Source organism: Rhinatrema bivittatum, chromosome 7 (genome assembly GCF_901001135.1).
Source record: "Rhinatrema bivittatum chromosome 7, aRhiBiv1.1, whole genome shotgun sequence".
NCBI lineage: Eukaryota > Metazoa > Chordata > Amphibia > Gymnophiona > Rhinatrematidae > Rhinatrema > Rhinatrema bivittatum.
The window spans coordinates 351,459-378,096 of NC_042621.1; the positions used below are offsets into that span (position 1 = coordinate 351,459).

A 26,638-nucleotide genomic window follows, 5' to 3' on the forward strand; every position below is an offset into this window, starting at 1 on the left:
AAGGGCCAGCAGCCTTTCTTCTATGCCCCCGCCCCTTATACATAAATGATAAATGGATTTATCAGGCCCAGGGCCCCTCACCTCCAAAACAACACCAATCCCTCCCCCTCCCCCACTTTGTCCAGTTTCATACAAAAATCGGAATCCCTGAACCTAACTCCCCACCCTGACAAACGATAAATTGGCTCACCCTGGACTCCCTCCTCCACCCACAAGTTACCAAAATTGATACCTACAGGGAGCGAGGGTCTTACTCAGCTCGAATGCTGCTGATCAGAAACAGCAGTGGAGCCACCCGAAGTGGGTAAGACCCTCGCTCCTGGCAGGGGGGAGAGAGTCCAGGATGCCAATTTGTTTAACAGGGGGGGAGGTGGTAAGTCTGGGGGTTCCGATTTTTCAATTAAACTGGGCAAATGTTGCAGTGGGGGGGATCGTTGCTGTTTTGGGGATGAAAGGCAGTGGGCCCGACAGGGCCAAGCATGTATAAGGAGCGTGGGGGGAGAAAGGCTGACAATCGGGCCACAGGATTTGTTTTTTTTTCCCCCTTGAGTGACAGTGACAGCGCTACTTAACCAGATATCTTTGAAGATTTCTAGTTGAGTAGAAAGTTATCCAGCCACAAAAAGCCGGATATCTTAGAAACCTAAGTTATCTGGCTCCATATAGCTGGATAACTTTAATCAAGTATATTCAGCGGGACTTTTATCCTGCTGAATATATAGGACAAGTTTTCTAACTCTAGCCGGATAACTTTTCCACTAAACGACCTACTAAATATTGGCCTCGTTATTTTGTCCAAATCCAGAAATTTCAACCATTTCTAACAAGACTGGCTCTATATCTTTCATTATGAATTTGTCTGTACCTAGTCCTGTTGTTCTGTGTCCTCATCCAGATACTTGGGCTCAGGGTGATAACATTGGCATTCTGCTATCATTAGAACAACTCTCTCATTAACCAATCAGATAATTGGGATTTTGCAATCCCTTTGGCAATTCAGAATTAATGTGGATAAAACATCTGGCCCCATCCCCAACCCCAACCCTGCCTCTCCGGAGGGTTCACTTCAGAGAAGGGCTGTGCCACCACTGAGAGGGTCAACGCGAGAATGACCATATTTCTGCTTTACTGAACGCTCCATTTTTAATAATTACACAGTCCAATATATCATTGAATATTTCTGTGAAAAAGAGATGATTCTGTTAACATTATCATTACCACATAATGTCTTTAGCAATTTCATTATCTTGTTTATTGTGTCTCATTGTTAGTAACACAAATGAGAGACTGAGGTGAGGGTTTCACTTAGTTCTTGGCAAAAACAATAATATTAAACGTGCATTTGAAGGCAGCCATATTAAATAAGAAGTATCACGATGGAGACTCTTATACTGAAAGGGTAACAATGACTTCATCTGGAACAGATACACTGCATTTATCTTGTAAACTTTAATGAAAGAAGAGGAGGAGAGGAGGGGAAAAGGATCGTGGAAAAGACACTGACAGCCAGGGAGAGACATGAAGAAAGGGAAGGGACCCTATAAAGAGACAGAGTGAGATAAAGGAAAGCATGAAAAGGAGAGGGGAAAGAGGTAAGAAAGGTTTGAAGAAGCAGAAAAGGAATATTACATTATTTGATTTCCTTGGCGCCTATCGGTATCACTTGTCTAATATCACAGTGATCAGGTGCTAGGCACAGAAAACCCTGAGTATTCAAATACAAATTCCTGCAAATCCATAGAATCCCAAACATTTCACATTTCATAGTAACAGACCACATTCTGTAAAATTTTACACTGTTTGGGACATGGAACTGGTGGGCACCACATTCAGCATCCCGGACCACAAGCAGTACCACAACAAAAACAAGCAATCAAATATTTACAAATGTTTTGAGCCTGCAACTGGATGACAGCGACAGAGTTTAGTGAATTCCAAGGGGTGCCCGATGCTGAAGCAGGGAAGTACCTGTACCCCTCAAGCCTTGCTTTTTTAAAGCCAGGGTGAACAAGCAGGATCTTCTTTGCTGATATCAGATGCTGATGGGGCTAGCACTGAGAAGATCCTTCAATAAATAGCTAAGAACCTCACTATGCCAGGCTTTACTTATTAACATCAAAGCCTTGATTTCCACATATTGGTTAATAGATGGCAGAGAGAAAGGGAACAGACCATGATAAAAAGAATGGAAAAGTGATGAAAGGATAAAGTGAGAATGAAGGACAGCGAGAGGAACTGAGGTAGAATAAAGCAGAAAGGAGAGAGAAATAAGAGAAAGTGGGAGGAGGATAGGATAGAAGTGAGAGGGGGAATGAGGAGAGTCATTGACGTGCTGTTCACAACAAAACAGCACTTGACCCTTGGGGTTCTTCTTCAATTCGTCTCTCAAGGAATAAGAGCTGTTGAACTTTCCAGCAGTGTTGTGGGGCCAGCAACATTTCCTGTGGCTCTTCCACCACTTGCAACTCCTCATCACTTCTTCCAGAGTAGTGGATTTGTTTCAGGTAGGAATAAACCTTCCAGAATGCCTCTTCACCGAACAAGCTGACACATTCTCTGAAAGGAGAGCAACACTGTAAGAACAAGTTTTTCAAGTGAAACCCCCCCCCCCCCCCCCCCCCCATAATTATGAGTCTTTGCGCCTTATTTAATGAGAGGCTGACATTCCAGCGCCATTCCAGCCAGTGCAGACTTAGCCAGACAAATGGCAAGATTTGAAAATCTCACCACACTGACCAGTCTCGAGTTAACAGGTTAACTTTTAATCCAGCTAAAAGGTTATCCAGCTAACTCAGAGGCAGGATGGAGACATTCCAGGATGGAGCCAGCTATCTGGCTAACGGGCCGATACAGTAAAAATCGCGGGAGAGTGGGCGAGTACCCGCTCTCCCGGCGCGCGCACAGGCCACTCTCCTGTGCGTGCAATTCAGTAAATTAATTTATTTAAATTAGGGCCCGCAGTAAAAAGAGGCGCTAGGGACACTAGCGCGTCCCTAGCGCCTCTTTTTGGACAGGAGCAGCAGCTGTCAGCGGGTTTGACAGCTGATGCTCAATTTTGCTGGCGTCGGTTCTCAAACCCGCTGACAGTGACAGGTTCGGAAACCGGACGCCGGCAAATTGAGCGTCCAGTTTTCAACCTGCAAGCAGCGGGCCCATTTAAAATTTTTTTTTTTTAATTTTTAACTATTTGTAACTTTTGGGACCTCCGACTTAATATCGCCATGTCTTCTTACAGCATAATCGCAATGATACCCTGGAGACCTGCTCCTACTTCTCATGGAAATTCTTCCCAGCAAAGAAAGTTTTTATACTATAGGAGACCGTGAGCTGCTTACAGTCAAGCTGGCTTTGGAAGAATGGTGGCATCTGTTGGAAGGTGTGAAATACCCAATAATGATTTACATGGACCACAAAAACCTGGAGCATTTGGTACAAGCTCAGAGACTGAACCCTAGACAAACCTGCTGGTCCTTATTTTTTAAGCGATTTGACTTCAAGCTGCGTTACCGGCCTGCTGACAAGAATCACTGGGCAGATGCCCTCTCCTGGTCCTTCAATACGGAAGGAGCTCAGGAAATTGCCACAGCACATCATTGATCCAGCCAGGATCATGGCCACAGCCACAGCCCCTTATACCATCCCTCCGGGGAAGTCGGCACTTGTGGCTGAAGGTTCTCAAATGGGCACATGATTCTTGTCTTTCTGGTCATCCTGGCATCACTCGAACATTAGAACTTATTGTGCGATACTACTGGTGGCCCTAGCTAAGGATTGATGTTCAACGCTACGTTGAATCTTGCCCTACTTGTACCATGCACAAGAGTCTCAAAGCATGACCGTGGGGGTTGTTACAGCCGCTGCTGGGCGCCCACAGAACCTTGGACCCATGTGACAACAGACTTCATCTGCAACCTTCCTCTCTCTGGCAGCAATACCATAATATCGGAGGTGATGGACAGATTCTTCCCAGTATCCCATCTACACCTGAATTGGTCAAGCTATTTGTGCAACACATCTTCTGTTTACATGGTCTATTCTGCCATATCCTCTCAGAGGGGTTCAGTTTAATGCCTGTTATTGGAAAAGCATGTGTTGGAAATTTGGAATCACCTTAGAATTTACCTCCGCCTATCACCCACAAAGCAATGGCCAGACCGAGAGTGTTAACCAAGAGCTCAAGGACTTTCTATGGGTCTATGTCAACCAAAGATATGAAATTAGGCTTCCTTGCTTCCGTGGGCTGTGTTCACTCATAACAATCACAGTGATGCTTCTACGGGTTTCTCTCCATTTTACATCATCTTCAGATGTCATCCCCAGATTCCTAATCCTCTACCCAACATGGACAGCTGCCCTGCTGCTACCTTAACTGGGCAAGAACTCCACAACTTGTGCAAAAAGCCCACCGCCTGTTGGACCAAGCGTCCGAATGCTTCAAGGATTAGGTCGATAAAAAACAATGCCCAGTGCCTCCTATTCATCCTAGAACACTCATCTGGTTGAGTACCAAAAATCTGAGACTAAGAATGCCTCTCTTAAAATTTGCACCACAATTCATTGGACATTTTCCAGTGATACATCAGCTGGATCTGGTGGCCTACAAACTCCGCCTACCACCATCCCTCAGACTACATGATGTATTCCACATCTCTCTGCTCAAACCAGTCTCTCTTTTGGCCAAGGAAACCATTGGTCCAGAAGCCACAGATTTTGGCAAAAGAAGATATCCAATATGAAGTGGTGGAGATACCAGATGCCAGGAGAGTGAAATAATTTCCAGTATCTCATAACCTGGAAAGGATACAGACCAGAGAAGAACTCATGAGAGCTGGCCTCCAACCTCCAAGCCCCTCAACTGATTAATAGGTTCCACCAGAGATTCCCCCAAAAATCCAAGCCTAGAAGATAGGGGAGGGGGCTTTGGAGAGGTGATACTGTCACATTTGGTGGCTCATGGGATAGCCCTGCAAGCCACTGCACTCCCCTCCAATGCTGACAAACTTTGCAGCAGGATGCTACATCACTCGCTTTTTCCAGTAGTTCCCTAAGCACGTGAGTGCCCGACGGCAGACAAATTAAAGAGCCCTCAGCAGGAAAAGAGCCTCAGTGCCTACTAATGACATCACCAGCCTAGGCCTTTTTAAGGCCCCTTCAGACTGCTCTCTGTGCTTCAGTAATAGGTCATCTGGTGTGCCTTGTGTTCCACTGCATGTGTGCCTTAACTTGCCTATCTCTGTACCTGTTTGTCTTGCCTTGCCCATCCTTGCCTAGTCTGTGCCTTCTTCTTGTCTGCCTTGTTCTTTGTTTCCTGTCCCCTCCGCTTGTCTGCTTAGATTCTGACCCTGGCATGGATGCGGACTCTCCTTGATCATTACCTGGACCTGACTTTGCTCTGTCTTCTGCCTATCCAGACCTCTGGCCTGATCTCTGTTTATGCTGTCTGCTGCCTGCCCTGACCCCTAGCCTGTTACCCATCTCTGCTGACTTCTGCTTGCCCCGACCTACACTCCGCCTTGAACTCTCGCCTTTGGACCGCCCTAGGGACCCACCTAAGATCTGCTAGCCACCAGAATCCAAGGGCTCAACCTGCAGGGGAGGTGGCTGGTTTAGGCATCTCCGCCAACTATCAGTTTGGGCTTAGTAGGCTTGCTCACTAGGCAGCCTTCAATCTCTACACAGCACTAAGGTCCACTCTTTCGACAAGGGTTACAAGAACTTTGGCAGTGCAGAAGAGCTGCCCTAAAGTTAGCAGGATAAACTTATCCTGCTAACTTTAAGATAGCCAGGGATATTCAGCAGTGTGCCTGCGATGCTGAATATTCCTGCAGAGTTAGCTGGTTAAGTTTATCTGGCTAACTTTCCTAGACAGACTGCAGTTGAATATGGACTTCTCAAGATTTTTTTCCATGGGCACAGAATAGGAAAAATTCCTTTTGAATATGACTCTTATTATGAGATTATGGTTATTCTTACTGTAGTCACATCAACTGAGAAGAGACATACAAGAACTCATTCAAGAGTTGCAAAAGAAAATATTTGAACAGGATAGATTTTATTAGATTTGCTCTTGGATTCTGCCCAGATCACTAAAATCCTACATCAAGGAGAACAGATTTCTGCTAATTGACTTGTAGTATTGAACACAGCAAGCTGGCTGCCTATTCTTTGTGTCATATTTGTTCTCTCTTCCATTAGTGATATTTAAGGACGTATCCAAGGAAAGAGTGCCCCTAAGTTTCTCCTGTTATGCCAGGTAACAACATGTAGCCATGAAGGTCCTAAAACCTTTTCTTTATCCTTAATTCTCTACTGAATTTGTATCTACATTGGAACAATCAAAACTATGAATCTTTTTACTGCTCACTGCAGTCATACTTAATCTCAAGTACAACTTCTGATTTGGCTGTTTCAGTATTCACCATTAATGCAACCACAAAGCTTTTAAAGATCCCAACTAGCTTCTATCTGCACAGTTTCTTGAGATGGATGCATGCGTTTGCATTATTTCAGTATCTCAGTTATGAATACACTTTGGAACAAAAGAGCAAAACTGATTTGTTAAATACATTTTGGCTTTCTGTTATAAGAATACAGCTGCTTATATGTAATGCAGAGGGTGTGGTACAATGGTACAACTCATCAAGTTCTTCTCAATTTCACTTTTGAAGAAACTGCAAATACAAATTTTGAGGAGGTGGGGATCAAGTAATATGGTACATGATGGCAGAAAAAGACTGTTGCCCAGTTATTCCTGTCCTTACTGGTAATAACATACCCCAGCTCCCAGCCATAAACCATGACCACTTGTAGGATATTGCTCCTTATCTTATTTTTGTCATCTTCCTCCTCTGTACTCTACTCCCATAGGCAGATGAGCAGGCAGGATCCCCTGTTCAGTTCACCTCCAGCACCCCTTCTTTCCCATATCAAACCATGAAGCTCGGTAATATTTACATAGCTACCAATGCAAGATACCAAAACATCCAGCCTTTCTGCATGGTATCCCTGTTGCACCAACTGAATCACCATGAGGAGTGAGCAACTTGTAAGACAGACTCAGCTACTGGAGTGCCTGCATTTCTGCTGACTTCTAGTTATGTTGCGGTCTCCACCGCTTTCCCCCTTGTTGCTGTACTCAGGGCTCACTTCCGACGCCGGGAACGCCGCTCCCGCGGCTCTGCTGGGCCTTTGGGGCGTCCACCATTACAGGATCATCTCGCTGCTGCCACGCACGCGCGCGAGGACGCGCATTTTGGACGCACGGTCACCGGAAGTCTGGCCCCGCCTGGACTAACTACGCCACGCCCCAAGCCTGATTTAACCGGCGTTCATCCGCCTTCTCATTGCCTTGCAACGAGGGTCGCTACTGTTAGTAGTTCTTAGTTGCGCTTCTGCTGTTCTGCTTCCCGGTTGACCTCTGCTTGTTCCTGACTCCGCTTCTGCCTGCCGCCTGCCTTGACCTCCGCTTGTTCCTGACTCCGCTTCTGCCTGCCGCCTGCCTTGACCTCAGCTTGTTCCCGACTCCGCTTTTGCCTGCCGCCAGCCACTGACCTCAGCGTGTTCCTGACTCCGCCTCTGCCTGCAGCCCGCCATTGACTTCAGCTTGTGCCCGACTCCGCTCCTGCTTGCCGCCAGCCTCCGACCTTGCCTGCACCTGAGACTACTTGACTGGCTGCCAGCCTGACTTGGGTTTGTCTCCTTTCTACTCTCTGCTTGGTCTGGCTCTTTGCACGCTACTGACTCCGGTCCTGCCTTCAGCGGGTCACAGCCTACGATACGCCACAGACTCTGTTCCTATTACCTGGCTGCTCCACTCCGTGGCATACTACAGACCCCGGGCCTGCTCTCTACTGCTTGTACAGCAGGCTACAGACTCTATCACTGCCCCGCTCTCACCGGGCCTTCCTGTTCCCTGCTGCTGGACTCTGTGGATTACTCTTGCCCAGGCCCCTTCTGTAGAGACTGTTACTGTGCTCCTAAGTCCCAAGGTTCTAGGACCCTACGGGCTCCTCCTGGGGGGTTCCTGGTTCCCGGGTGAAGACCTGTGCCTGTGGCTCTTAAGTCCCAAGGTGCTAGGACCCTACGGGCTCCTCCTGGGGGGTTCCTGGTTCCCGGGTGAAGATCTGTGCCTGTGGCTCCGCCTCCCGAGCTACTCTACCCAGGGTAGTTCGGTTCAAGTGTCCACACCTGGACTGCAGCTTCCCAGACTGCAACAAGTTATTACTGAATTTCCAGCCTGCCAGACAGATCCATATAATTCAGGAAAGAGATTTTGAATTTCAATATTCACCAGATGGCCTTGTGATGATGTATAACTAGAATTTCTCACTTAGGATCTTCTTTCCTGCTTCTGTCAAATGTAGGCCATCCTTAAAGACTATACAGTAAGGATGGCCTACATATGGCAATGACAGGAAAGAAGATCCTAAGTAAGAAATTCCAGACATACATCATTAGGCATTTAAAATACAGGATGTGGTTGGCAGAAAGTGGCCAATGAAATTGGAATTTCACCCCCACACAATACAGGAAACAAGGGTAGATAACAACAAAATCAATCATCTCTTCATTCCATGCTTAAGCAAAGGAACAGAAAAGGTGACTATGAGGACCAGCACACGAAGGGAGAAAAGCTGCAAACTTATTACCACAAATGCTCGTAGCCTGGTCAACAAAATCCCAGATCTGCAGGCCCTTATGGGGAAGAGTACTTGGATATTGTTGCCATTATGGAGACATGGTTCACGGAGTCTCATGATTGGGCTATGGCCATCTTGGGCTATAACTTGTTAAGAAAGGACAGAGAAGACAGAAAAGGGGAGGAATAGTACTTTATATCAAAAACAATATTAATGCAACCGAAATGCAAGGCACTTGGGGTAGAGAAGAAGCATTGTGGGCTATCCTGAAATAAGATGATGGTTCTTCCATTTACACTGGCATGGTCTACAGGCTTCCAACCTAAACTGAAGACCTGGATCGAGATCTGGTGAAAGATTTTCAAAAGGTAGGAAAAAAGGGAGAAGAGTTGATCATTGGAGATTTTAATCTGCCGGATGTGGATTGGAGTATCCCTTCTGTGGAATCTGCAAGAAGTAGAATGTTAGTGGATACCCTTCAAAGGGCTCTGTTCAAATAAATGGTAGTGGAACCAACAAGGGAGGGTGTGATACTCGACCTAGTGCTCACTAATAGGGATACTGTCTCTAATGTCTGGACAGGTGCCCACCTGAGTATTAGTGATCATCAGGTGAATATTGAAATTCTAAATCTCTTTCCTGAATTATATGGATCTGTCTGGCACGCTGGAAATTCAGTAATAACTAGAAGTCAGCAGAAATGCAGGCACTCCAGTAGCTGAGTAGATGTAGTGTATTTGGATTTTCAGAAGGCGTTTGACAAAGTCCCTCATGAGAGGCTTCTACGTAAACTAAAAAGTCATGGGATAGGAGGCAATGTCCTTTCGTGGATTACAAGCTGGTTAAAAGACAGGAAACAGAGAGTAGGATTAAATGGTCAATTTTCTCAGTGGAAAAGGGTAAACAGTGGAGTGCCTCAGGGATCTGTACTTGGACAGGTGCTTTTCAATATATATATAAATGATCTGGAAAGGAATACGACGAGTGAGGTTATCAAATTTGCAGATGATACAAAATTATTTAGAGTAGTTAAATCACAAGCAGACTGTGATACATTGCAGGAGGACCTTGCAAGACTTGAAGATTGGGCATACAAATGGCAGATGAAATTTAATGTGGACAAGTGCAAGGTGTTGCATATAGGGAAAAATAACCGTTGCTGTAGTTACACGATGTTAGGTTCCATATTAGGAGCTACCACCCAGGAAAAAGATCTAGGCATCATAGTGGATAATACTTTAAAATCGTCAGCTCAGTGTGCTGCAGCAGTCAAAAAAGCAAATAGAATGTTAGGAATTATTAGGAAGGGAATGGTTAATAGAACGGAAAATGTCATAATGCCTCTATATCGCTCCATGGTGAGACCACACCTTGAATACTGTGTACAATTCTGGTCGCCGCATCTCAAATAAGATATAGTTGCGATGGAGAAGGTACAGAGAAGGGCAACCAAAATGATAAAGGGGATGGAACAGCTTCCCTATGAGGATAGGCTGAAGAGATTAGGGCTGTTTAGCTTGGAGAAGAGACGGCTGAGGGGGGATATGATAGAGGTCTTTAAGATCATGAGAGGTCTTGAACGAGTAGATGTGACTCGGTTATTTTCACTTTTGAATAATAGAAGGACATGGGGGCATTCCATGAATAGCAAGTAGCACATTTAAGACTAATCGGAGAAAATTCTTTTTCACTCAACGCACAATAAAGCTCTGGAATTTGTTGCCAGAGGATGTGGTTAGTGCAGGTAGTGTAGCTGGGTTCAAAAAAGGTTTGGATAAGTTCTTGGAGGAGAAGTCCATTAATGGCTATTAATCAATTTTACTTAGGGAATAGCCACTGCTATTAATTTCATCAGTAGCATGGGATCTTCTTAGTGTTTGGGTAATTGCCAGGTTCTTGTGGCCTGGTTTTGGCCTCTGTTGGAAACAGGATGCTGGGCTTGATGGACCCTTGGTCTGACCCAGCATGGCAATTTCTTATGTTCTTATGTTCTTAGACGGTATGGTTTGATATTTGAAGAAGTGCTAGGAGAGCGGTTCCACTTTCCAGGGGATTGTGTGTTCTTGGACCATGGCTCGACCCAAGAGGAACTCTGAAGAGGTACCAAGGCAGGCGAGGCATGCCCAAGCATGGGCTGGACAGGAACAAGGCTGGACTGAAGACAGGCAATGGAATCCGGAGCAAGGGCAAGGCTGGACTGAAGACAAGGATGACTGAAGGCACTGACCGCCCACCGGACCTGCACACTCCGGGAAGACCAACAACACAATGGTGGTCTTTGAACAGTCCTCTGACCATTCCAAGCCCTTTCGGACCTGCCCCTGGGTAACGGCAAGAAGCGGCAGGCAGGACGGAGGCCGGGGCAAACGAAGGCCTTGGAACATGGAAGGCTCAGACGAAGACTCAGGCTCAGACACTTGGTTGAAGACTCAGGGATGAAGACACTTGGACGAAGACTCAGGCGAAGGCACTTGGATGAGGATTCAGGTGAAGACACTTGGACGAGGATTTAGGAGCAAGGTACTGAAGATGAGGATTCAGGAGCAAGGCACTGAAGACGAGGATTCAGGATCAAAGTGCTGGGTTGAGATTGTGATGCAGCGCGCCCTACACAGCCTACCCGTGGGGCTGGTTGCGGACCATGCTGGATGCAGGGCAGACTCTAGACGAGATAGTGGAGCGAGTGAGAGGAACATGTCCCAGGAACTGTAGAGGCCTGCACCAGGGCGCGCCCTACACAGCCACCTGTGGCTGGTCGCGGACCACGCTGGGGCGGTACAGGTTCATGCAGACACTAAAACATGGATGGAGCAGACACAAGGAACAAGGCTTCAGGTGGAAGTCTCCCGGAGGCTTGCGTTGCAGCTGTGAGGAAGGCCTTGTACCATGAGGTGCCCCATTCAGCCCACCCGTGGGGCTGGTCGCGGACCACGACATGGCATGCCAGGAAAGGTGGCAATGGGGAACCAGGAGTTCAGGACATCTGGACTGGATCACGGACATCAGGAACGGAAGATGAACATCTGGACTGGATCACGGACATCAGGAACAGACGACGGACATCTGGACTGGATCATGGACATCAGGAACGGAAGACGAACATCTGGACTGGATCATGGACATCTGGACAAACTCACAGGACAGCAGAACATCTGGACATGGAACATCAGGAATGAAGGCTTGGACGAAGACACAGGACCTCCAACAGGAAACACAGGACCTTGAAGAAGCGATGGAACAGAGAAGACTCCTGGAGCAAAGGATAGGAACATCCAGGAGCATCTAACTCCTTGCGAAGGCAAAGCTGGACTGACACAGGGCCCCTTTTATAGGGCTGAAGCAAGGCAGGGAGGGCCACGGGACCTTTTTCCACTGCTGGCCCTTTAAATCCTGAGCAGAGGCGCGCGCCTGCACCTAAGGAGAGCTGGAGAGGAGAGCAGGGTTGTTGGTGGCGTCCCTGCCACATGGAGGGCCCAGGACAGAGCGGCTCCCTGCCGCGAAGATTGAAGGAAGAGCAGGCATGCTGCAGGCACCGGCAGGGATGGCTTCCCTGCCAGGTGAGGACCCTGGGAGTGGCTCCAGCCGTGAAGAGGCTCGTCGGGCAGAGCAGGAGCGGCAGTGGCGGTCCCAGCCGCAGAGAGAGGCTCCCAGCAACTCAGCCCTGCCGTGCAGGGCAGGAGGCAGCCGGGGAGGAGCCCGGACACAGCGGCATGACTGCTGCGGAGGAAGCAGCGCCAGCGGCCCATCTGGCCGCAGCAGGTAGGGGGCCTGCCCGTGATCGTCATTTTGTGCAAAATGGCGCCGGCCGTACGGCAACACGATTCGACTGCAGGAGGTCGTTCCGGACCCCCGCTGGACTTTTGGCAAGTCTTGTGGGGGTCAGGAGGCCCCCCCAAGCTGGCCAAAAGTCCCTGGGGGTCCAGTGGGGGTCCGGAACGACCTCCTGCAGTCGAATCATGTTGCCGTACGGAAAAACGATTCGCGGTAGGAGATCGTTCCGGACCCCCGCTGGACTTTTGGCAAGTCTTGTGGGGGTCAGGAGGCCCCCCCCAAGCTGGCCAAAAGTCCCTGGGGGTCCAGCGGGGGTCCGGGAGCGATCTCCTACGCTCCTGACGTCGGGGGACAAAAAAACAAAATGGCGCCGGCGCCATTTCTACAACGCACGGAGGTCCGAGAGTAAAAGATCACACCGGGACCCCAGGTAATTTAAGGCATTTTGGGGGGGTTCGGGAGGGTGGGGGATTTATTTTAAAGGGTCGGGGTGGGTTTTAGGGTTGTTTTAGTGTGCCGGTTTTCCCGCCCTCCCCCTTCCCCTCCCCCTTCCCCCGATTTACGATTTTTTGACGATAAATCGGGGGAATTGTTATTGTATCGCGGCTCTAACGATTTTTGACGATTTAAAATATATCGGACGATATTTTAAATCGTCAAAAAACGATTCACATCCCTAATGGTGACTTCAGGTAACATGGGGGGTAGAGGGTGGGACTCATGGGGGAGAGGGGTAATTGTGGGTAGGATGCTTTTGGGGGGATGAAAAGAGGTGGGGCGGGGAGAGGGGGAGAGGTAGGAAGGGGGAGGAACGAGAGATATGAGCGTGAGTAGGGAGGAAGGGGGGGAAGAAGCGAGGGGTTGTGGGTGGCTTAGCCGACTCCATCACAGAAGGTAAGGTTGAAATACCAGGTTTTGAGTTCCTTTTTGAAAGATTTAATGTCACTGAGTGATCTTTGGTATTGAGGTAGGGTGTTCCATAATTTGGGTCCTGCAATGGAGAATGCTCTGTTCCTCGTGGTTGTCAGTTTGGCTATGCTGGGGGAAGGTATGTCAAGGGTCGTTTTGCCTGCTGTTCTGGTGGCACGTTGCGCTTTGTGAAGGTGAATCATGTCGTTGAGGGCGGGGTTGGCTTCGTTGTAGATTGAGTTGTGGATAGTTGTTAGAGTTTTAAATTCAATCCTTTGTGCTATGGGGAGCCAGTGGAGGCTTTTCAGAGCGGGGGTGATATGATCCGATTTCTTCTTACCAGTTAGGATTCTGGTGGAGGCGTTTTGCAGCATTTGGAGTGGCTTTATGGTGGATTTTGGGAGGCCGATCATCAGGGAGTTGCAGTAGTCAAGGCTGTTGAAGATTAGTGACTGCAGTACTGTTCGGAAGTCTTGATGGTGGATAAGTGGTTTTAAGTGTTTCAGGATGTGGAGTTTCAGGAAGCCTTCTTTCGTTTTCATTGCGATATTCTTTTTTAAGTTGAGGTCGCTGTCGATCCAGATTCCAAGGTCTTTTGTTGTGTTTTTGAGTTGGATGCTAAAGTTGTCAATTTGTAGGAAGTGTGAGGAGGTTGTAGACCCTGGGTTGTGTTTACCTATGAGGATGCATTCGGTTTTATTCATATTGAGACATAGTTTCAGCTGGTTTAGTTTGTCTCTGATGGCGATTAGGTGCTTGGCTGTGGAGTTCAGAGCCTCTTCAATGGAGTTAGATACGGGGATGAGTAGTTGAATGTCATCTGCATACATAAAATATGTTATGCCAAGACTTGAGATGAAGTGGCAGAGTGGGAGTAGGTATATATTAAAGAGGGTGGCAGATAGGGCGGAGCCTTGTGGTACCCCGGTGTCAAGGGGGAGTCGGTTGGATGAGTTGTTGTTAATAGCGACTTTGAAGAATCTATCATTTAGGAAGGACGTGAACCATTTTAGTGTTTTGTCGGTCAGGCCGATGTGTGCTAGGCTTGAAATCAGGGTTACGTGGTCAACCGTGTCGAAAGCCGCGGAGAGATCGAGAAGGATTAGAAGATGATTTAGTTTGTTGTCGAGGCCTCTAATTAGTATGTTTGAAAGGTTGATTAGTAGAGTTTCGGTGCTTCTGTTTTTTCTGAATCTGTGTTGTGAGGTATGGAGGATATTATTGTCCTCTAGATGCTCGTTCAGCTGAATCAAGGCAGCTTTTTCGGTCAGCTTGGCTAGAAGCGGGAGGTTTGAGATGGGGCGGTAGTTATTCAGGTCGAAGGGTCGAGGTTTTTCTTTTTCAAGATAGGAGTGATGGTTGCTGTTTTTAGTTGTGATGGGAGTATCCCTTCTTCGAGCGATTTGTTAATTATAGCTGCTATGGTTGGTGCGATGATGTGTGCCATTTCTTTCAGGTATCGGGTGGGGATTGAGTCTAGGTCGTGTCGTGCTGGGTTGATTTTTTTAATTATGCCTCTGTTTTTTTTCTTTTTCTGTTCAGATGTTGAATGTAAATTTCAATTGATTATATCATAAAATTAGTTTGAATATACTTGAAAATGTTTTCCTGGTAACTATATTATGGATATGTATTTTTTCTTTGTAAATTTTGGAAAATCAATAAATATATAATAAAAAAAAAAGTGACATTGTTGCTATCTGACTTTGATTTGCAGTTTCATACCATTTGAAATTTGGAGCTTTCATCAGTTTGTTGGAAAGAAAAGTGAATGATAAAATGAAAGAAATTACAAAAAAAAATATATAAAGCAAAACAGACCTGAGACCATAAAGAGAGTCTGGTATAATACCTTGACCCTATGAGTAGTGGTCCTACAAAATTATATACCTTCGTATAGTATGACAGCTTGAATAAGGTATATAAAAGAGATACCAGGTATACCATCATTGTTTGATACATTGTTTACTGGATATTTTGTGCCATGGTGCACAAAACCATAATACTTATATAGCAAACCTGCCATACCAAAATAGCACTAATTCATAGCACAGAAGGAGCAACAACTGCACCCAAATATTACACAGGGCCTGGAATAGGAGAAAAACACAAGAATGGCACTGCTAATAGAATTGTCAGCACCAAGTGACTATTCTGTGAAATGTATGGAGAGAGCGAGAGGGTCCTCAAGTACTGAAAAATGCAATCAGAAACCAAGAAAATGTGGCAGAAAGATATGGAAATAGTCCAAATTTTATTGGGTACCATTGGCCTGATTAAAGAGAACTTCCCAGCGCACCTTGATATGTTGCCTGTGCATATTATACTCCATAAACTCCAGAAGAAAGCTCTTTAGTACAATGCATGTATTAAGAAGAGCATTAGTAATGAATCCGAGAGACTGAGATTGTTCCCAACATGCTCTGGTTTACAGTTGAAGCTTATCTTGTCATGCTATGCACAAAATTAACCTATTTGGAGAAGTGGGCCTGATTTTCAAATGCAATTACAAGTTTAAAACTGCCTTTTACAAATGTGTAAATGTACTTTACCCGTGTAAGTGGGCTTTTGATTTCTTTCTACAAAACATGCTATTGAATTATCAATAAGTTTTACACGCATTAAATGCACTTAACATGGGTAAATGGGCTTTTGAAAATTACTAAGATAGCATGTTACATTTACATGCATAACTCCTTTGAAAATTCACCTGAGTACCTCATTAGAGAGGCCCTAGAATAACACTACAGATTGGAAAACAAGACAAGCTGTACCTGATAGGGATGTGAATCGTTTTAGGACGATTAAAATTATCGTCCGATAATTTTAATATCGTCTTAAACCGTTATGGAACACAATACAATAGAGATTCTAACGATTTATCGTTATAAATCGTTAGAATCGTGAGCCGGCACACTAAAACCCCCTAAAACCCACCCCCGACCCTTTAAATTAAATCCCCCACCCTCCCGAACCCCCCCCCCCAAATGACTTAAATAACCTGGGGGTCCAGCGGCGGTCCGGAACGGGCTCCTGCTACTGAATCTTGTTGTCTTCAGCCGGCGCCATTTTCCAAAATGGCGCCGAAAAATGGCGGCGGCCATAGACGAACACGATTGGACGGCAGGAGGTCCTTCCGGACCCCCGCTGGACTTTTGGCAAGTCTTGTGGGGGTCAGGAGGCCCCCCCCAAGCTGGCCAAAAGTTCCTGGAGGTCCAGCGGGGGTCAGGGAGTGATTTCCCGCCGCGAATCGTTTTCCGTACGGAAAATGGCGCCGGCAGGAGATCGACTGCAGGAGGTCATTCAGCGAGGCGCCGGAACCCTCGCTGAACGACCTCCTGCAGTCGATCTCCTGCCGGCGCCATTTTCCGTACGGAAAACGATTCGCGGCGGGAAATCGCTCCCTGACCCCCGCTGGACCTCCAGGAACTTTTGGCCAGCTTGGGGGGGGCCTCCTGACCCCCACAAGACTTGCCAAAAGTCCAGCGGGGGTCCGGAAGGACCTCCTGCCGTCCAATCGTGTTCGTCTATGGCCGCCGCCATTTTTCGGCGCCATTTTGGAAAATGACGCCGGCTGAAGACAACAAGATTCAGTAGCAGGAGCCCGTTCCAGACCGCTGCCGTTCCGGACCGCCGCTGGACCCCCAGGTTATTTAAGTCATTGGGGGTGGGGGATTTAATTTAAAGGGTCGGGGGTGGGTTTTAGGGGGTTTTAATGTGCCGGTTTTGCGATTTTACGATTTTTCACGATTTTTCACGATATTTTACCCCCCCAAACTGCAACAATACGATTCCCTCCCCCTCCCAGCCGAAATCGATCGTTAAGACGATCGAGGACACGATTCACATCTCTAGTACCTGAAGACTGGAGGATAGCTAATGTAACCTCAATATTTAAAAAGGGCTCCAGGGGCGATCTGGGAAACTACAGACCGGTTAGCCTGACTTCAGTGCCAGGAAAAATAGTGGAAAGTGTTCTAAACATCAAAATCACAGAACATATAGAAAGACATGGTTTAATGGAACAAAGTCAGCATGGCTTTACCCAGGGCAAGTCTTGCCTCACAAATCTGCTTCACTTTTTTGATGTGGATAAAGGTGAACCGGTAGATGTAGTGTACTTGGATTTTCAGAAGGCGTTTCACAAAGTTCCTCATGAGAGGCTTCTAGGAAAAGTAAAAATTCATGGGATAGGTGGCGATGTCCTTTCATGGATTGCAAACTGGCTAAAAGACAGGAAACAGAGAGTAGGATTAAATGGACAATTTTCTCAGTGGAAGGGAGTGGGCAGTGGAGTGCCTCAGGGATCTGTATTGGGACCCTTACTTTTCAATATATTTATAAATGATCTGGAAAGAAATACGACAAGTGAGGTAATCAAATTTGCAGATGATACAAAATTGTTCAGAGTAGTTAAATGACAAGCAGATTGTGATAAATGGCAGGAAGAACTTGTGAGACTGGAAAATTGGGCATCAAAATGGCAGATAAAATTTAATGTGGATAAGTGCAAGGTGATGCATATAGGGAAAAATAACCCATGCTATAGTTACACAATATTAGGTTCCATATTAGGTGCTACCACCCAAGAAAGAGATCTAGGCGTCATAGTGGATAACACATTGAAATTGTCGGTTCAGTGTGCTGCGGCACTCAAAAAAGCAAACAGAATGTTAGGAATTATTAGAAAGGGAATGGTGAATAAAACGGAAAATATCATAATGCTTCTGTATTGCTCCCTTGTGAGACCGCACCTTGAATACTGTGTGCCTACTCCTGGGGGAATTCTGTGCACAAAAACTGAAAATTTTGCAAAATTCTGCAAACTTTATATTGGTCAAAATAACAGAATTTACATGACAGTCTTTAAGTAATTACATTTTAAATTATTACAGAAAAAAGTTGTTACTTAAAGTTGCAGAATTTTAAATATTTTGAGCAGAATTTCCCTAGAAATTCACTGTAAGAGTGTCCCTTCCACTCGCTCTCCCTACGCCCCTGGCCACTTTGCCCTCTCAGGCCCCAACTCCTCCACCTGCCAGTATCTCTCCCCTCCACCTCTAGGCTCAACCCCTTCCACTCTATTGCCAGTCCCAGAGTTTAACCCCGTTCTCAGTACTGCCCCTCACACAGGCTCCCTCTGTCCCTCCCTCTCTCACACACATGCTCCTTCTCTCTAATACACATACACACACCCTCATACAGGCTCCCTCACATGCACAATCCCTTCACACAGGCTAGCACCCTCACATACACACAATCCCTTTTTCATACACACGAGCTCCCAATCTCTCTCACACACACTCTTTCACAATCTCCTCATATAGGCTCCTTCTCTCTGAAACCCACACTCAAGCATCCCCCCAGCCCCCCTCTTTTACCTCCCATGCTCTCTCTCTCACCCTCCTGCACTGTCACCCTCCCCTCCCCTCACATAGGCTCCCTCTCTGAAACCTACAAGCATCCCCCCACGCCCCCCTTACCAACCAAGCTGTTTCTCACCCTCCCCCATACCCCTCTCCTCTCTCATACACACATTCTCTCTCATCGGCATCCCGTTCCCCTCATATAGGCTCCCTCTCTCTGAAGCCCACACTCAAGCATCCCCTCCACCCACCCTCTCTTACCTCCCATGCTCTCTCTCACACCCTCCTGCTCTCTCTCACCTTCTGCACCCCCCTCTCACCAACCATGCTCTCTGTCACCCTCCCCTCTCTCACACACACATTCTCTCTCACCAGCATGCCGTGGGACGCGCTCCGTTCATGGCGAAGATGAAGGCCTGAGCGCGCCATTCGCGGCACACAGGGGCCTTCCCTTTTCTCCGCAAACGGCGCGTAGGGCCTTCATCTTCGCCGCGAACGGAGCACGTCCTGTGTGCCGCAGGACGCACTCTGTTCACGGCATGCCAGGGTCTCCTCTGCTATTTTCTGCCATGCTGAGGTGCCCCCACTCTCACGATGGCCGCTGTCCGTGCGCTTCCGATTTTGGAGGGAGGAAATCGGCGAGGCGATGGTGAAAATCTGTGGGAAGGAAATCTGCGAGGTGAGAGATAAGGGGAATGGAACAGCTCCCCTATGAGGAAAGACTAAAGAGGTTAGGACTGTTCAGCTTGGGGAACAGATGGCTGAGGGGGGATATGATAGAGGTGTTTTAAAATCATGAGAGGTCTAGAACAGGTAAATGTGAATCGGTTATTTACTCTTTCGGATAATAAAAGGACTAGGGGGCACTCTAATCAGAGAAAGTTCCTTTTCACTCAACGCACAATTAAATTCTGGAATTTGTTGCCAGGGGATGTGGTTAGTGCAGTTAGTGTAGATGTGTTTAAAAAAGGATTGGATAAGTTCTTGGAGAAGTCCATTACCTGCTATTAATTAAGTTGACTTAGAAAATAGCCACTGCTATTACTAGCATCAGTAGCATGGGATAGACTTAGTTTTTGGGTACTTGCCAGGTTCTTATGGCCTGGATTGACCACTGTTGGAAACAGGATGCTGGGCTTGATGCACCCTTGGTCTGACCCAGTATGGCATGTTCTTATGTCCTTGCCACATCCATGTCCCAGCCTTGTCAGAAGCTCCTAGTCTTCTCATTGTGTTACTTCTGGCTCCATGACCTGACCCTTGTTTTGTCTTGTCTGCCTTGCCTTATGGTCTATGGTCCTTCTGCTTTGCTTTGCGGTCTACGGACCTTTTATCTTGCCTTGCCTTGCCTTTGGGCCTTCCTGCCTTCTAGCTTCTGTCTTGCCTTGAAGCCTTCAGGCCCATCCTGCCCTGAGACCTGAGGCCTACTTGGCTATCTGACTTGTTGCGTTTGGGCTTGCATGTTCTTTGTTCCCTTGTCTGTCTTGTCTAAGTCCTGCCCTAGTCTGCATTATTGCTCTTTCCCGCTCTGTTCCAGAGTCCTGCCCCTGTCTGCCTTGTCATATTGCCAATCTATGTCATACGCGGGCCGTATGACATAGTGAGGGCAAAGGTAGCGCCGGCGCCATTTTGAAGATTGGCAATACGGCCCGTGTGCAGGAGGTCGCTCCCGGACCCTCGCTGGACTTTTGGCAAGTCTTGTGGGGGTCAGGAGGCCCCCCCCCCAAGCTGGCCAAAAGTCCCTGGGGGTCCAGCGGGGGTCCGGGGGCGATCTCCTGCACGCGTGACGTCGGGAGCCAGGAACCAAAATGGCGCCGGCGCTACCTTTGCCCTGTCACATGATAAGGGCAAAGGGCCACCGGCGCCATTTCTCTTAACGCAGCCGTGGCCAGAGAGAGGGAGATCGTGCCGTGACCCCCCCCACTGGACCCCAGGTAATTTAAAACATTTTGGGGGGGTTCGGGAGGGTGGGGGATTTGTTTTAAAGGTTCGGGGTGGGTTTTAGGTTTTTTTGGTGTGCCGGTTTTCCCGCCCTCCCCCGATTTACGATTTTTAACGATTTAAAAAAAACCAAAACACGACGATCAGATTTCCCTCCCCCCCCCAGCCAAAATCGATCGTTAAGACGATCAATCACACGATTCACACCCCTAATATTCAGGAACAGGAGCCGTAGGCGAGTACTGGTTCCTATATGCAGTCTGGAATAAGAACTCACAATATCTGTGTATGAGATGGCTTCTGGAATAGAAGAAAGTCTTTGGAGGGTTTTAGGAACATAGGCCCTCGTGGAGCGAGTACCGGTTCCTATCTGCATTCTGTAATAGTAATTCACAAGATATAGGTATGCGATAGCTTCTGAGATAGAAGAGAGTCTGTGAAGGGTTTTAGGAACATTGGTCCTCGTGAAGCGAGTACCGGTTCCTATCTGCAATATGAAATAGCAGTGCACCAGATATAGGTATGCAATAGCTTCTGAGATAGAAGAGAGTTTTTGAAGGGTTTTAGTAACATGGGCCCTCATGGAGCGAGTACCGGTTCCTATCTGCAATATGAAATAGCAATGCACCAGATATAGGTATGCAATAGCTTCTGAGATAGAAGAGAGTTTTTGAAGGGTTTTAGGAACATGGGCCCTCATGGAGCGAGTACCGGTTCCTATCTGCAATCTGCAATAATAACTCACGATCTCCGTACCTGCGATAACGTCTTAGACAGAAGAGAGTCTTCAGAGATTAGGAACATAGGCCCTTGTGGAGTGAGTACTGGTTCCTATCTGTAATAGAACTCACAGTGTTCACGTCTGCAATCGCTTCCAGGCAGTAAGGAGTCTTCTGAGCATTCAGGGACATAGGCCCTCGAGGAGCAAGTGCCGGATCCTATCTTAGCAATCTGAAATCAAGAAGAGAGAGCGGGGCCCCCGAGGTGTGGGTACCCCTTGGTAAGTTTGTGGAGGCAGAGCAGCAGAGAGAAGGATTCCCCCCCATCCCTTGCTAACTTGATTCGTAGTTGCAAGCAAAGACAATTTAAGTTGGAAGCGGATGATGTCACTACGGTGGGATGCCCCCAAGGTTCGCGCCCTAGCCGGTACAAACTCTGGAGCGCACGTGCGAGCACACCCTTAAGTCATCAGGAACATGGCGGATCCGCAGCGTCAGGCCAGCCCAGGGATTCCGGGAAGAAGTGGCAAGGAGAAGCCGCGGCAGCATCTGTCCATCAGACCCAAAGGGAGTCGCCACAAAGGTAGAGAGGGTGGAGCAAGGGCGAGAACAGGCACGAACGCAACAGGAGCTTACAACTTGGTGCGCATTCATGAAGGTGATGAATGGAAGTCAGTCTTTAACACCCACGATGGACACTTCGAATATCTCATCATGTCCTTCGGACTAAGTAACGCACCTGCAGTCTTTCAAAATATGATGAACGACATCTTATGGGTCTGACTATATCAATGTGTAGTAGTATATCTTGATGACATCCTGATCTTTTCCCAGGATCTACAAACACATCAAGAGGATGTCAAGAAGTTTTTAAGATGCCTACAGGAGTACCACTTATATGTGAAACTCGAGAAGTGTGAGTTCCACAAGGAATCGGTACCATTCCTGGGATACATTGTTTCAAAAACCGGGTTTCAGATAGACCCCAAGAAATTAGAAAACATCCGAGATTGGCCCCAACCTACAGGCCTGAAGGCACTGCGCTGTTTCTTGGGCTTTACGAACTACTACAGTTCCTTTATCAAGAACTATTCATCATTGACGGTCCCTCTCACTACTATGACCAGAAGGGAGCCAACCCTGCCAATTGGGCTCCTGAAGCTATATCAGCCTTCCTGTCTCTCAAAGAGGCTTTTCAAAAAAAGCCATGCCTCCACCATCCAGATCCGCATTGCCCATTCATCGTCAAGGTTGACGCATCAGACGTCGGTGTGGGAGCAGTTTTGAGCCTGTACAGCGAATCCAATGTGCCCCATCCATGCTCCTTCTTCTCAAGGCGGTTCTCGCCCGCCGAAAGGAATTACGGACTCAGAGACAAAGAGCTACTCATAATTAAGCTGGCCTTTGAGGAGTGGCATCCTTGGCTGGAGGGCGCACAACATCAGATAGTAGTGTACACCGATCACAAGAACTTGGAGTACCTCAGACATGCACAACGACTCAATCACCGTCAAGCAAGAAAGTCACTGTTCTTTAATAGATTCGATTTCCTTTTGAAATACCATCCGGGAGAGAAGAACATCTGGGCTGATGCCCTGTCATGATCCTTCTCACCTCAGGATGTGCCTGATGAACCCTATCACATTATTGATCCCGGGAGGGTGGTTCTTGCAGCCACTCATGTTGTACCTGCTGGAAAGACGGTTGTGGCTAGAAATCAAAGGAAGAAACTGTTGAAGTGGGCGCATGATTCCCGCCAGGCTGGCCATCCTGGCCAGAGTCGCACTTTGGCCATGTTACAGCGGTATTACTGGTGGCCCACCATGAAAAAAGATGTACAAGCTTATGTGGGTACCTGCGCTGTCTGCACCAAGCAAAAGCCGCCAGCCGGATGTCCATGGGGTCTGCTTCAACCCCTGCCAGCGCCGGTTGAACCCTGGACACATATAGCAACTGATTTCATGGTAGACTTACCACTCTCCAATGGGAACAATACCATTTGGGTCACCATTGATCGCTTCTCCAAGATGGCACATTTTGTAGTCTTCCCAGGATTACCCTCAGCTGTGGAGTTAGCGAGATTCTTCATCAAACATATCTTCCGTCTTCATGGAATGCCTAAGCATATTCTGTCCGACAGAGGAGTACAATTCACTGCTAAGTTCTGGAGAGCCCTATGTCAAAAGTTTGACATCTCCTTGGACTTGACCTCCCTTACCACCCTCAGTCTAATGGTCAGACTGAAAGAATGAACAGAAAGCTTAAACAGTTTCTACGTTCCTATGTTAATTCAAGACAGAGTGACTGGGCGGAACTGCTGCCTTGGGCAGAATTTGCTATCAACTCGCATCCTGCTACATCTGCGGGGTCTTCTCCCTTCCAACTCATCTACGAGCAACAACCACTTCCTCCTCTGCCAATTCCATTATCAGTGGCTTCTACTGCCGCACAGGCCACTGCAGCAGAGTTATCTCAGCTTTGGAAGCAAACGAAGGATCTTCTCCTTAAAGCAGGACAGAAAGCAAAAAAGATCTACGATGCTCACCTTCGAGCAGTTTCAGCCTGGAGACAAAATCTGGCTGAGTACCAAGTTCCTCCATCTTAAACTACCTTCAGCACGTTTTGTACCTTGCTATGTAGGACCCTTTGCCATTCTTCGATGCTTGGGAAATCTGACGTACAGTTTAAAACTACCTCCATCAATGAGAGTACATAATTCCTTCCATGTCTCTCTGTTAAAACCCTTGATGCTCTCAGAGTTCTCAAGAAGACCCCAGAACCCACTAACCTGGACACTGAGGACAATATTGAGAATGCTGTAGATGACATCTTGGATGTCCGTAAAAGAGGCAAGACGTGGGAATACCTCATCTCCTGGGAGGGTTATGGACCAGAAGAAAACTCATGGGAGCCTTTGGCCAACATCATGGACAAAGACATGGTACGCCAATTTCATCTCGCACACCCTTGAAAACCCAGACGTCCTGGAGGGGGCCCTTTGAAGGGGGGTACTGTTGCATCCGTCGGTCGCAGATGGCTGCGACCGCTCTGCCTCACCTCTCTTTTACCATTTTCCTCCTCCCTTGGAAGGATGGCTGCCTACGTTGATGTTTGCCGAAACCCTCAGCGTCTCTGAGCCAGCATGGGCGTCCACATCCGCCATGCTTCATCCTGAGGTCTCCTAGGGCACGCGCATAAACGCTGCCTACGTTTTTGAATACGTCATGGCAGGAACCTCGGGAGTGGCCCCACCACATGACGTCAGTACCTCCGGATATTTAAACCTCAGCTCCAATTCAACGAGTTAGTAAAAACTTCAGTTTTGCTACTCTGACTGCTTCTAAGCTGCTCGCTTGGATTCCTCACTACCCTTCGGGGTATCTCGCTCCTACGGAAGCTCTGGGTACCAGCTCCTCGGGGGACTCTCGCTTCTACTCACCCTCCGGGGTTAATCTGCCTAACCTGAAGGACACCTGCTCCTTGGGGGTCCTGTCTGCTTTCTTTCAGGAACCCTCGGCGCTCCTAAGTACTCGCTCCTCGAAGGCCTATTCTGTCAGGGTATCCTGCACCTCGGACCACGGGTCCCTCTCTTCATTTAACTACCTAAGGAAGTTATCAACACTGCTACTCTGTGAGTATCTACACTCCAGCTCTCCTCATTCCACCCTTCAGATTCACGGCCTATCCCGCGCTGCGGAACACTACGGGACCTGTGCTACATCTGTGTGAGACCATCAACTACAGAGACTGTCTGAACTTACTACTGCACTGTCCGTTCTTTGGGCAAGATTCAACTCATCAACAGCAGTATAATAAAGCTTTCTTTCCTCGGTGTCTGCTTACTAGAGTCTAGCCAATCGTTGTGGTTCCCTATGGGGCCCCTCTCCGTGGGAGGAGTCATCGCCACTTCGACCAAGAGTCCACAATATGCCACAAATACAACACGTCCATGGCACTGAGCACCCAGGAGAAGTGGCTGTGTGCAAGTTAGAAAAACAGACACCCCCTAACCTGACTGCTGGCAAAATATGTTTAGGCTTTTTGTGGTTTTGTGTGGGGGTTGGGGTTTAGATGGCTTGAAGTGTGTAAAGATAACACCAGTCCTGGGGCTCGTGTTAAGTTTTCTGTGTTTTCGGGTGCATGGTGTGTTTTTTTTTTGCATCGAGGGTAATAGTTAATAGCCTCATCTGTATGCAATTTACATGTGATAAGCGTTATTAGCTATGCACTGGTTTGGACATACGTTTTGGATGCACTATTGCATCAGGTTTTAGCCTAGCATGTCCAAAATGTGCGTCCAAGCGCTCGTTAACCTATGCGCTAAGCTCAGCGCATGATATAGCATCGGCCTGTTTATCTGCTGCCATCTACCATGTTATTATGTAGTCTGGGCACATTGTTTATTGGCTGCCCTTTTTCAGTTCCGTTTTGGGGCCTTGTGCATTGGTTTTCCCTTTCAGGACCGTGGACAGCATATTGCGTCCATGAACGCTGAGCAACCTTTCTCAATTTTTCACAAGCTGTGATCTATTGATTAGATTAATAATAATAATAATATATTATTATTATTAATTTCCCTTCTAGAATACTATTTCATCTACTTTCAATTGTGCATTCTTTGAAATGCATTATTGAAATCCAAATTATTTTTCATTATTTTTGGCACTAATAATTAATACTAGTTTAGATATTAACATGTGGTCTACAGCGTGTTCCTCTGGCTTACATTAAAATGTCATCCGGTAATGAGTGGGCAGCCAAAACTGAAACAAGATAGCACTACTTCAGAAAAACTGGACACAGTCCAGAGCAAAGACTAAAAGCATAAAAACAATCGGAAAACTGTTTATCACCATTAAGCAAATTTTTGGGAAATTCATGGGTGTGTATTGAAAAAAAGATTAAAATGCAGGCAGAATGGACTGGTGGAATCCGTTCTAGAAGAGAGAAAGTTGTTAGACATTGTTTCAGATAAACTGGTGTGAGGCTGTGAGGGCTGAAACTGGATGTGAGTTTCTATAAGCTAAAAATAGTGAAATCCTTAAAGGTGCTATTACCTCAAGATCTATTTAGAACAGCTGCTCAGGCTCGTGTTTTGAGCCATTTAGATTATTGCAACAGCTTACTTGTAGGAGTACCTAATAAAGTATTATGGATGTTGCAGCTGGTTCAGCCCGTGATAGCCAGGATGATTACTGGATGTAAAAGATTTGATCACATTTCCCCAATATTGAAGGATCTTCACTGGCTGTCTTTTAAGAGTCATGCCCAATTTGAAATGATGGTTATTGTG

The 26,638-nt window shown here is 47.1% G+C and overlaps 1 protein-coding gene across 6 annotated transcripts in view; it reads right to left on the reverse strand.

Annotated features, from left to right (window-relative positions):
• Positions 1 to 1,163: 1,163 nt before the first annotated feature.
• The window catches only part of LOC115094928 (serine/threonine-protein kinase Nek11-like), a 403,945-nt gene continuing 378,470 nt past the window's right edge, over positions 1,164 to 26,638 (reverse strand). For 5 of the 6 annotated variants that reach the window (XM_029608022.1, XM_029608023.1, XM_029608024.1 and 2 more), the window contains one exon: positions 1,165 to 2,556. In XM_029608022.1, coding sequence (XP_029463882.1) covers positions 2,337 to 2,556 — 220 coding nt within the window. In that variant the 3' untranslated portion in view covers positions 1,165 to 2,336. Of the gene's footprint in view, positions 2,557 to 26,638 lie in introns of all 6 variants that reach the window. The other variant, XM_029608021.1, reaches the window with a different exon arrangement.